This window comes from Cavia porcellus, unplaced genomic scaffold, assembly GCF_034190915.1.
Source record: "Cavia porcellus strain 051 isolate PalLab524CR breed Dunkin Hartley unplaced genomic scaffold, mCavPor4.1 scaffold_25, whole genome shotgun sequence".
Lineage (NCBI taxonomy): Eukaryota > Metazoa > Chordata > Mammalia > Rodentia > Caviidae > Cavia > Cavia porcellus.
The window spans coordinates 15,766,907-15,779,537 of record NW_026947508.1 but is presented as its reverse complement, the minus strand read 5'-3'; the positions used below and the strand labels follow the sequence as shown (position 1 = coordinate 15,779,537).

The 12,631-nt window shown below is 34.4% G+C and overlaps 1 protein-coding gene across 26 annotated transcripts in view; it reads left to right on the top strand.

Moving 5' to 3' along the window:
* The window catches only part of Eif4g3 (eukaryotic translation initiation factor 4 gamma 3), a 318,850-nt gene that overhangs the window by 153,677 nt on the left and 152,542 nt on the right, over positions 1 to 12,631 (top strand). For 13 of the 26 annotated variants that reach the window (XM_063235683.1, XM_063235682.1, XM_023565712.2 and 10 more), the window contains 3 exons: positions 2,455 to 2,550; positions 3,878 to 3,991; positions 7,417 to 7,449. In XM_063235683.1, the coding sequence (XP_063091753.1) occupies positions 2,521 to 2,550; positions 3,878 to 3,991; positions 7,417 to 7,449 (177 nt within the window). In that variant the 5' untranslated portion in view covers positions 2,455 to 2,520. Of the gene's footprint in view, positions 1 to 2,454; positions 2,551 to 3,865; positions 3,992 to 7,416; positions 7,450 to 12,631 lie in introns of all 26 variants that reach the window. The other 13 variants (XM_063235679.1, XM_063235678.1, XM_023565723.2 and 10 more) reach the window with 4 other exon arrangements.

Sequence of the window (12,631 nt, the reverse complement as noted above, 5' to 3'; positions counted from 1 at the left end):
AAAGAAAACAAAACACAAGGTAGAAGTAATACAAAATTTTTACAAAATTTTTGTAAAAATAGGAAGTTAACATTAGTTAATATATTACATATTGTTATCTTAGAAGTAGTTGTTTAGGTTACAAAATTTAGACATGAAAAATATGATCAATGAGAACACAAACTGTTTATGGAGATAAGTAGTATAGCTACCTATCTTATAAACACTTTCAGTTTTTTTTACACTAGGAAGACAATATGGTATTTCTCACGTTTACAGCAACACAATTTGTAATAGCTAAATCTTGGAAACAACCAAAATGCTCAGCAACCATGGAATGGATTAAAAAAATGTGACATATTTATGCAATGGAGTATTACTCAGCTATAAAGAAGGATAAACGAGAGGCTTTTATAGATAAATGGGTGCAGCTTTTGACCATACTCATAAGTGAAATAGGTCAAACCCACATAATTTTTTAAAATGAAGATTGAAATTAGTGCTCTATTTTAAAACTATATTCAGATACCATAAAAGGATTTTAGGAAATAGTTTTTTTAAATCTGGCCAGAATTGATTTAAAAAAGCTATACATCATTTGTTTAAGTTGAAACTACTTTTTAGTGTGTGATAGATATCAAAAATAATCTTTGCATACCTGTATAATTTTTGGTTCATGTTTGATCCCGTTATCAAGTATTTAATATACATGTGATATTTATTGACATGTTCTTTTAACTTGTGGCCAGATTTTATCATCTTAGAATATGAAAGGAAATCAACTTGATGTTGAACTGTAGTATCTGCTGCAGGAATGACTATGTATTAAATTACTGTGGTAAACCATTGCCAGATAATTGTATGTTAGTATGAAAGTGTTAATTTTGTTTTGTTTTCACTATTTGAAAGCTATGATGAATTTTGGCAAACACTTACAATTAATAGTTCCAGCCGAACTTTAATTAAATCTTTCAAGAAGCTATACTTCTTTTTAAAGTATATTTGCACTATTTCCTAGATGCATTTTTCATTTATTTAGTTATCTTAGATAAAACAGTTTCTCTAGTCTTGATGTCCTCAGTTGTCAAATGGGAATAGTGGTAATTAAAGGCTATTGCAAGATGAACATGGAGGTGTTCATTTGAGGTCACAGCACTTGTGGGTCTTTTAAAAAAGATCGATTATTTACTTTATTTTATTCAATCTTAGCAAGTGCTTTGTAATATTAGATGTATTGCTCTTTTTTATGTTTGTGAGAAGATAAATCCCTAACTAATAATGGTATTAAATGGTAGTTGTTAGTGTCTGAATCTAAGTCCTTTGATTCTATATGTCTTGCTCTTGGAAGTATTTCTTTTCCCCCTTTCATTCATTAATGGATCTCTAGCATTTAATGTAGATTCATAATGAAAAGATTATTTTCAGAAAACCTATATTAAGCCACTATATGTGTTATATCATCACTTAATCTAAGCTCTTATATAAAGTTCTTATTAGCAGTTGATTTTTAAGGGATCATGTAGAAGGTAGTAAGCTGGAAGTCTTGGCAAGAAAACAGTAGTCATGGGAGAGTTGCCCTCTGAGCTGCTCATTCTGGCTGTAAGATATCTTCCTGAAATCTACCTTTTCTTAGGCAAGCTTTCAAAACACACTGCAACAGTAACAACCAGGGTCATAGCTGGTTTTGGGTATGTCTTGGGTTGTTCATTTCAGAAATTGATGAATTTATAATTTCTTTTGCTTGCATGGTTTCAAACAGTTGTGCCTGTAATTTGGGTTGCTGATGTCTTCTTACCAGGAATTTAAAAAAAATTTTTTTATTTTAAAGAGATTAAGATAAACGAGGACATAACAAAGCAGATCAGAACGGAACAATTTAAGCAACACAGTATTTCACCACAAAACAACCTGATATAACAGTAGCTACCATAATGTCTCTTTCCTTGAAATAGTTGAGCATACCTTCATACACAATAGCATCAAACATAACAAAATAGTATAAAACCATGAAAGAGAATGAAAGTATTACAGGGCATTCAGAACCAAACTATATTATCCCATTGTCCATAAAAAATTTGTTTATAGTACTACACATGACAAAGTCCAGTAAGATACTACATGATAGAACCAATGGAAAAAGAAAAAAAAAAAACTATGGTAGGACTTCAAAACAAGATGATTTTAAATCAGCACTGGCTATTATAATATCTTGTTTTCTTCCAAATAGCTGTTCATACCATCACAGATAATAAAATCAAATAATCCAGGATAAACTTAGCAGGATTTTTACAGTAATTTCTTTTTAAAAGTTACACTGATCCTAAATTGTTGGAAATTGTGATAAAGTTAAAGTTTGTAATGTAGAACTGTAACCCCATCAGTAACCACTTTTGTAAACTTTTAAAATACCTTGAATTTGAGTTACTGTGCCATTTTTCTTCAAATTAAATTATTGTTCTTGCTATTCTTTGACAGACCCCTTATCCCTCTGGACAGAATGCAGGTCCAACCACGTTGGTATACCCTCAAGCCCCTCAGACAATGAATTCACAACCTCAAACCCGTTCTCCGGTAAGTAAACAGAAGCTGCTTCTAGATAATATTCGCCATCTAATTTTGTGTCTTTATAGTAGCTTGGATTCTTTTGGCAAATGTTTTTATTGACTTTTAGAAGTTTGTTCCAAAGATGATCTATCAACATTATTTCTAAATGTTATTTTTTATTAATGTTGTGTTTTTAGGCCTTGTCTTAGGAATAATTCTATTTACATTAAGAAAAAAAGGTGCTTTTAATTTTTTACTTTTTGTGGCATGATTTTTAAGTCTGACTGCATTCCACTTTATTTCAGCTCTAAATGTGTTGTACTGTTCAAAATTCAGAAGTATAACGATTTTTAAAAGTAAACTGAATTTCACTACTTAGACTCAAAATCCAGTGGTTTGGGGAGACTTCTGAATCAATGTGACTAGAGCAGCTCTGCCATTTGACAGTGTGAACATGTGCATGACGTATACCAAGGTTGTATTTATTTCTTCAGTTAGTAAATAATCATACTGTCTTCCTCTTTGTTCATCCGTCACACGGATTGCAGCAAGTACTGCAAAGACTGAGAATTTACTTAAGGTTCATCCTTCTGATTCATAAAAATGTACAGTGGCTTCAGCTCTCCATTCCTTAGACTGTTGTTTCCCACCCTGCATGATTAGCTTTGGCTAGAAGGTGCTTCTGTAACATCTCTCATTGTATTTCATATCCCTCTTTGAACCTGAGCTCTGTGTATTCTTCTGAACACAGGAATCTTCTTTTTGTTCTCCACCCCTGCTTTTTTGTCTGGAGTAGAGGAAATACTTCATTGCATTAGCTCCTATTTATTTGGTTTTATGCATGAACTTCGAGTTGTTGAAAAGTACCAAAGAATTGCTCAAAGAACTAGGAAGGGGTAGACTGTACCAATATGTAATCTATTTTCTTACCCTCTTTTCTGTCTTCCTTTTCCCTGTGACCCTCTTCTCCAATACCCATTCTTAGATCCTCGTTCTCCCCAGTGGGTGCAGGAGCCATTCTAAAGAGATGGGACTTTGGTCCCAGTTGCCTGTGTGCTTGTCTCTTTTTTTGCTGAAATAGTCAAAATAATGTCTAGTTTTATTCTGAAAGTGGTTTGGGGATGTGGACACTTAACTACTTGGAGCGGGCCTGAGATCTCACCATATCAATTTAGATAGGCCCTGGTTCTAATCATTAAGCATGGAAGATATGGTAAGCTCTTAATGCAAAGAATTCTTTGGACTTCTTACCCTTGCCCCCCTTTTAATTATTGGGGAAAAATAAATTTATGTGGTTAGAATTGGCGCAAAACCTGACTGAAGAGCTGCATCTCTAAACCAGTTTTTTTGACAGCCCAGCAGAACAGTGCCAATACATTGCACAGACAACTGGAAGAGGAGGAAGGTTTTGGAACAGACTCCCGTTTACAGGTCCTTGGCTGGAAGAGGCTGGATAAAATACTGCATTGTAAGCAATATAACAAACTGTACTTCTTGCAGGCAGTGGTGCCTCTGGCACTCATTATTTTTGACCACATCCACTTACTGGCTGATGAACAGAAATGCATTGATTGCTTCCTCTCTGGAAGTCTAACCTAGCATGGCAGTTTCTGCCAGGCAAAGTGGGAAAAAGAATAACAAATTGGGTGGTGTTTTTCTATTGGGAATTAGTCAGGAATGATTTGGGATTTAGATTTTTCTTTGTTTTAAACTCATGGGATATACCATTCAGATAAATTTGAATTTGAAAGATAAATTTCAGGGCTTCTTCCCCTCCTTTCCATTTGATAATTGACTGTCATGGGGGAAATTGTCTGTAGTTGTCAGCCATTTTTTTGTGGTCATAAAGTCTTCAGATAGTATCCTTTATACAGTTTTTGCCATCTGCTCTGCTAGTGACCATTACCACACCCATTACTAAAATCCACATGTATAACATTTCATTGCATACCCCAAAACAAGTGCAAGACTAGCAGAGCCCAGTCTACTCTTGCTTATTGTTTTGGGTCCAGTATTTATTTCATTTGCGTTGATGCTGGGAGGGTAAAGTTGGGGTATAAAGTTGGCAGGAATGCATTTTCTGTTTCCATTCCAAGTTGCCATAGTCTATCCTCATTCATCCCATAGCTGTCCCGAGGGGTGAGGAGAGGTAAGGCATTGCATTAAGGAAGGACACTTTCCCGTGGCTTTGTAGAGAAGCTAAAGCTTACTCCATTCTATTTCTGCATTAATAGGCCATTGGCAATTGCACAGTTTAGGCTTTTGTGCTCTTCCCTGGACAGCTGTCTTTGCAATCCAACTGGCTTCAAATGAACTCCCTTGCTTCTTTGTACCTGTATTTCTATTTTATACTCAGTGACTTAGTTACATTCATAATTGGGAAAATCTTGTTAAAAGTAAAAAATATTTATAAGCTACTTATCTTCCATTTTCTTGTTGGGCTGGAACTCTGTTTAAACAGTAGTTTATTTTGAAATAGACTGTTAAAGTAATGACACTATTGAAAGCTTTAATTGGAGAAGGGCCGGTTTGGCTTTTCACTGACCTGTCACTGTTAGTTACTTTTATATTTTGTGGTGCTTAGTGCCACATATACACAAATATTGTTACACATATACACAAATATTGTTATGTTGGCCTGCTCAGTTCCAACTGTGCATAAAAGGTGAGTGAGTGAGCGAGTGAGCGAGTGGTGGGAGGTGGGTGGCTGGCGGCATTGACATTGGATTCGAGTTCACATGAGGCTGCTTTTCTTTACACTACAATCTTCACCACCTTAGACCCCTCTTTGGGAAAAAAAAAATAGGTGTCCTTTTTAATATGAGCCAGCAGCGACTACAGTTTGTTCTGTTGCTTACAGCTACCCACAGGATTAAGATTGTTGTCATTCCAGTAAGAAAAACTCAATAGCCAATGGTGACTAGTGCAAAATAGACTAGGGTACTCTCCGAAATTTAAACTGTGGTTTCCTTTTGTTAAAAACATTTGTATAATTTTATAAAATAGTTTTTGTGTACTAAGAAGTGCTCTTTTGAGTAGAACATTCCAAAGGTATAAAGTTTCTATTTTACATGAGAGCCTTGTGACCTTTCTGTGGGACAGTGATAAGACAGGTACTGCTGTACTCAGGTTAATTTTTAACATTTCCTTTCTCTCCCATTTCTTCCAAAGTGTCATGAAAAACTAGCTCATTTCCACCCTCTACTTTCATATATCATATGGGTGGTATTGCCTAAACTTTGATGTGAATAATAGAGGAATCATCAATTACTTCTTACACTCAGAAAAGTGAAAATATAAGACCTCAGTTTCTTTGAAGACAATATTTTCTGAAAGAACCATGGCTACTGATTATCATCATTTTGAAAAACTACATGACAGTCATAGCCAGATAGGATGGCTTACTTTTAACACACTCTTTAAGTATACAGGTCATTAAGGTACTTTTCATTACTGAAGCAGTAGGTGACATGTTAGCTTCTGAAAGGTGAATTCTTGAGAGAGCTGTCTTCAGTGGTCCTTTTTGTGGCCAAGTACTCCACCAAAATTTGTTTAAATTTTTTGAACAATGTGAGAAACATGAGTATGAAATAATAGCAGTTGGCAAAGTAATTCTGAATCTCTTGCAAATTTGTGTTGCATGTGATTTATATTCTGAGCACGAAGATTGTTTCTTAATCATCTTACTCATTTACAATGATAAACTCGCAGAATGTTCTAGATAGTGAAACAACTAAAGGTACATATATTTGAGTTCCTTTGGATATATTAATGAAAGCCCTGTATGGTTTGTATTCAAACTGCTTTTTAAATATTTTCTTTTGAATTTTGAAAAGTGCGGTTAACATTTTAATAATACTTATGGTATTAGTAGCTGGTATTTGGCTTTCCATGCCCAATTTTTTTTTCTTTTTTAGTTAAAACATCTTAGAAGCCAAATTTTGCTCTGATGAATTATTTTCATTTTAAGTATTTGGTATTTAAAAATTTAATGAATGAGAAAGCTTTTGATTCTAAGAGGAAGCATTGAAATCTGTTAATTATTGTACAAGTACATGTACTCTGCCATTTAATTGAGAAGTTATGTTTCTTTTTGCTTTTATTTTCTGATCATGTGGCACTAGGTTCCTATGTATCATGTTCTGCTACTCAATAAGTAACAGTGGAGAGATTTGACTGCCTGACTTTTTTTTCTGTACAAGCCTCTAGCAGTACCATTGGGTTAATCATGTTAGACACTTGTCTTCTTTACTAGCTGTTCTATTTTACTTGTTTGCTATTAAACCTTAGCTAATTGCACTTGTGTGTGTGTGTGTTTGGATATATATGTGTGTTTGGAATAAAATTATATATAATTTTATTCTTAAATTCCATAAAATAAACTATTGAATCATTACATTCATGTGTAAGCTACTCCAGAAGAAGATTTACAATCAGTTCTGGTACATTGATTATTTCTAGCCGGACATTTTAATTATGTCCTGGCTATTTCTTGTAATGCAGAAGTATTTCTTGTGTCCTTAAGCTTTACTGGTTACATACAACATACTTGATTTTCATGTTTGTCTTAATAAAATTAGTTTTCAAACTTCAGTTTGCCTTATTCAGGGATTTACTTATTTGAAATACTCTTCTATCAGTGAATACCCTAGGTGCCTAACAGCTTAACTGGTTCCCAGCTGATAATGCCGAGCTATCTTGCTAGTGATGTTAACCTGTTGAATCTTAGTACCTGTCTGTCACTGTCCTGCAGCAAAGCTTTGACTGTTTTGTGTTTTTATTTTTATTGTGGGTTTTTTCTTTTTGCATATTGTGTGACATTTTGGTTTTTGTTGTGGTGTTTCTGACTCTTTGTGCCTTTCCTTTTGTGTTTGTTTTCCCTCCTTTCCTCAGTTTGCAGCGGGGCCTCGACCTGCCCATCATCAGGTACTGTACCTTTGGCCCTTTGCCTCTTCACTATCACCCTTAACTAACAGGAGGGGGCTTCAATAGCCACTGACTCTTAGAATGCTGCCAGGCCATGAAACCACCGAAATTACTCTTTTTAGGAATAACTTCCGTGCGGTATAATTCAGTTTGTTTTGTCCTTCACGGATCTCATTGCATTTTGTTATTAACAAACCCATTTATTCTGTTTACAGTATAATTTTAAAATACTGTGTTTTTTTTCTTTCCCCAGAATATTGCTTTGAATTTAGATAACTTTGAAAAAGATTGATATATTAACTTATCACAGACTTTGTGCATCTGTTTTAAGTTTAAATTTAACTAAATAAAACAGGCAACATTCTAAGGGTTTTTAATATTAACATTCTGATATAATCTGTGTTGATGTGTTAAAATAGCATTAGTATTTCTAAAACTAGTATTTCTAATCTTATTTCCTTAGACCTAACAAATTTATTAACAACATTGTACATTTATTTTCTGTATAAGAACGATGTTTATTCTTATAATACAAAGACAATAAAGACCTTATTTATTTTAATATTTTAGCCTATTGGTTTTTTAAAACAAATTATTGTAGGAATTAAAATTTCAAAAATGTGCATAGCAATACTATGTGTGTGTTTGTTTTTTTTAAAGCCAGAATCTGTTAGAGGCGGCAATATCAGAGAAAAAGACTTGTAGTAAGAGACCTTTAATAGCTACCACAAATAGTTTTTTGTGGAGTACTCTGAAAATTTTCTCCTGGGGTAATAGGCAGAGTCTATTCGATTAGCATATGACAGGTGTAGGTTCATATTACCAGGTTGGTTGTATAACCTTAATTAAGCAAGTCTTCTGAGCCTCAGTGTCCTTATATGTTAAATAGTGATGAGAAAGAGAGACTGTTACAAAGTGTATTATGTAAAGTGTCTGACACAAAGTAGACAGTCAGTGAATTGTAGCTGTTTTTCATATTATTAAGCAGCATAGTATTGTAGAAAAATGAGAGGGATAATCTGTATTATATTTAAGTATTGTTTTATTTTATGTTTCTGAGATGGTCAGGGGGTTTGACCTCCGAGCTTTTCACTGGTAGTACTTTCCAGCCCTTCTTTTATTTTTGTATTTTGAGACAGGGTCTCTCAAGTTTTTCAGGCCAAACTTCAAGTTGAGTCTTCTTGCATCTTTGTCCCAGAGTGCTAGGATTGCAGGCCTGTGTCACCTTGCCTAGCTCATACTTTCAGTATCCTTACTGACTTAGTGGATATTATTTAATTGATGGCTTCCATTATTTTTGAGTGATTTACTAGAACACTGCTTTGTTAAAATGTAGTCTTTCCAGTTTGGAGGATTTGAAGATTGGATTTTGAGATGTTACAAGTACTTTGTTGGAGAACTAACAGATGGCTATATGTAGTAGGTGACTATTTGGAGTTCATAAAAAAAAAAAAACTTGGGTGGCTTTTATTTTAGTTCAGTTCATTTTATCTTATTTATTTGAAGAGATGGTATCATACAGAGTTTTGCATCAACTACACCGAGGCTTAACCCCTTATTAACTGCATATTCCTGGATAAGTTGTTTACTTACCTAAGCCTCGGTTTTCTTAAAATGGAGATAGTAATATCATTTCAAGACCTATATGAAGAATAAATGACATTGCAAATAGAGTAGGAATCCAGGACATATGATGATAAACAGTAACTAATAAACATAGCTCTTTAGGTAAAAGAGTGATTATAAATTTTTTTTTTAAAGTTAAGGCCATAGAGCCCAAGTTTAAATTTTAGGGTCAAACCAGAAATTCCTGAAAAAAATGTGAGAGATCTTTGCATTTAGAAGCAGACCCAAAAATAATGCCATTTACAAATTAAGTGGAGAGAAGGAATTCAGGAGGAAAGTTCTCTGAGTTCTTGATAAGCCACTGTTTTTAGTTTCTTTGTTTATATGTTTTTGACTTGCTTTCCTTCTCCTCCCTCTTTTTTTCTTTTCTTTTTTCTTTTTCTACAGGATCTCAGCATGTAGTCAGGGTCAGGTTGGCCTCAAACTCACAGTGATCTTCTTGCCTCAGCCTTCCTAGTGTTGAGATTATAGGCAGGCACCACCCTGCCCAGTTTAGTTTATGGTTTTTAAACTTTGGTTTCTTTTAAAAATAATTTCAGAGAGCATAAATATAAGCAATCAACATTACCTTTGGCTATAGTCTTTTGGTGGATTATCTCCAGTATAGGCTGCTAGAATGATGGGTGATTTTTTTTTTTTGTACTGGGGATTGAACTCACGACCTCCTGTTTGCCAAGCAGGCACTCAGGCATCTTTTAACGACTGTTACTCTAGCCTGGGAATTAGCTCAACAGCACAGTGCAAGGTTGTGAATTCAAATCCTGGTACCAAAAATACATACATATATACATACATACACAGTGTTCTTGCAAAAAAAATTTAAGACTATTACTCTGAAAAATTCTAAGTTCTTCATGAATGTAGCATAAACTTAAAGGATAAGTGTAATACTGGGTTTAGTTGTAGGAAGTAATCTCAGATCAGGATGTTGTATTTAAGCATTTTAGTTAGTTTTGAGAAATTTTGTTTTCTGATTTTCCTATGAGTGTTAAAGGCATGTGATTCCCTGATTCCAACAATCAAGGAAAACTTTCAGAAATTTTTGTTAGGAAAATACTGATTTCAGGACACATTTTTCATGTGTAATATGATTCAAGAAAGTGTTAGCAGGCTGGTTTTTAATTTTAATTTAGGATGATGCTTATGAAATTACAGCTTGTTCTGATTATTTAAAATTACAACTAAACATTGAATTATTTATTCATTAGTGGGAAAAATAATTTAACGATTTGACAATGAATTTCTGAGATGGAACATAAATCTAGAGCATTCATTCATTATTTATTTATTTATGGTACCAGGGATCGAACTCATGACCTTGTGCTTGCCAGGCACGTGCTTATGCTACTAAGCTAAACCCCCAGCCCAGAGCCTTCATTTTGAACACAAAAATTCAGAGGTTGATGTGATGATGTGTGCCTATAACCCCCCGCACTTGGGAAACTGAGGTTTACTGTTTGAGCACAATTTAGACAACTTAATGACTTAACAAGACCGTCCTCCAACTTTAAAAAGAAAGTAATCATAAAAAGGGTTAGGGATTCACTGTGAAGGTCCTAGGTTCAGTCCTCAGTTGTGGGAGGAGGGGTACAAATTCAGTTGGATGAATGACTTTCTTCTGGAATTTTTTCCAAATACTACTTTAATTCTTTTCATTATACCTCAGAATTAAGTGAGTAAGGACATCTGTCGCACTGGGTGAGGCAGAAATAGTCATTATTTGCAGAAATGGAGAGAGAGAGAGACATTGGAGTTGGAATGACACTGTCAAGTAAGAGGCGCCTACATCAATGTTGTGTATGTTATAGGGTGAATAGTACTTAGTGTACTGCATTTTTAACCCATGTGGGGCAAATTTGGTTTGTTTCATTATGTAATAAATGTAGTTTGACATTTTGGGTGCATGACCAATTTATGAAAACCAGGAAAGTAATTGCTTGTTATAAGACTGTTATTCATTGTAATGATCTAGAACCTATAAAATGCATTTTTTCCTATGAAAAGTGAAGTTACCTGAATTGAAATGAATCAAATCACAAGATTATAAGTGGTCATTTTCTTTGTTCCTAATAGAGCCAAAAAACTCTTAGTTGGGTATGTTTCTTTAACTGTACTTGCTGAGGTAGAATTCCTTTTGAGGCTCTGCAAGTCAGGTATACTGTCCTCCCATTAGTATTATGTCAGTCACGCCTTCCTTATATTGTGATCTTAAATTTTTTGGTAAGAATTCTTTAAATTATTAACAGTTTTCTCTTGCTTTTTTCATTTCACAATTGAAGTGCTTTTGAAATTAATTTTATTTAAAAGTAAAGCCAAAATACTGGTTTCTTTTATATATAGAACACTTGCCTTTAGAAAATAATGTCAACTATTTTTACATTGATGTTTGAAAATTCCAAGGTGAAAGTGAAAGAAGAAAAAATATATTAGGAATTAACACAAGCCAGTTGGTATGATTTAGGTTCTGGCTTTTATTATTTATTTCAATTGTTTGGTCATTGAAATTTGTGTAGTTATGGTTGAAGTTACTTATGTTCCTGTCCATGTACTCTTTTGCGTTTCAGAATAGAGATCAATGTTGGTTATATACCATGCCTAGTCTTTTCATTATGACCAGGGAACTGGTATTTAAAAGTGCTTATAGGACAAAATTATTTTGCAGTTTGTTACTATATGAGTTAGTTCACATAATGTTCAAAAATACTGAATAATATTTCATTCAAAGCAGTTGGATTTTAGTGTAAACAAACAATGTACTTCATAAGACTTAACAGTATGTGTCATCATGGAGTATGTTACCTAGTGTGTGTGAAAATATGCTGTTACATAGCATATTTTCCTGTTGCAGTTTGAAAAACAACTTTTTAAAAGAATATCTCCCTTTTTTTTTTAAAAGAACAGCTGTCTTAAGAGCTAAGCATGGTGGCGCACTCCTGTAATCTCAGCACTTGAGGAGTTGAGGCAGGCATGGATTGTTTTAAATTTGAGACCTGGGCTACAAAGTGAGCCCAAGGTCAGTCTGAACCATGTAGTGTGACCCTGTCTCAGAAAGAAAGAAAGATAAGAAAAGAAAAGACAAAGAGAGAAAAGAGAGGAGGGGAGGGGAAGGGAAGTCTCTTATGTGGAGTTTTCATTAAATCTCTTAAAGGTTTCTGTACTGAAAATTATGCTGTTACGTTCCTGGTTGAGATTTACAGTATTAGTATCTCCATAGGCAGTTTCTTACATTTGAAAAGTGAAGTAAATGCAGATTTGGGGCTTATATCTGCGGACAAGCATCAGAGTTCATAGGACACCAGATCAAACATTTGAACAGTCTTGGATCTTTTTGAGACAGGGTCTCATTATGCAGTTCAGGCTGGCTTTGGGTTCACATTGTAACCCAGGTTGGTCTTGAATTTGCAAGGATCATCCTGCCTCACCCTCCCAAGTGTTGGGATTACAGGGCGTGTAACCACCACACCCAGCTCTGAACAGTCTTACAGAATTCAGAGCTTGTTAAGGACAGTGGTAGACAATTTTATCTGGTGTTTTTATTAAGGAGTTGTAAGTGGTG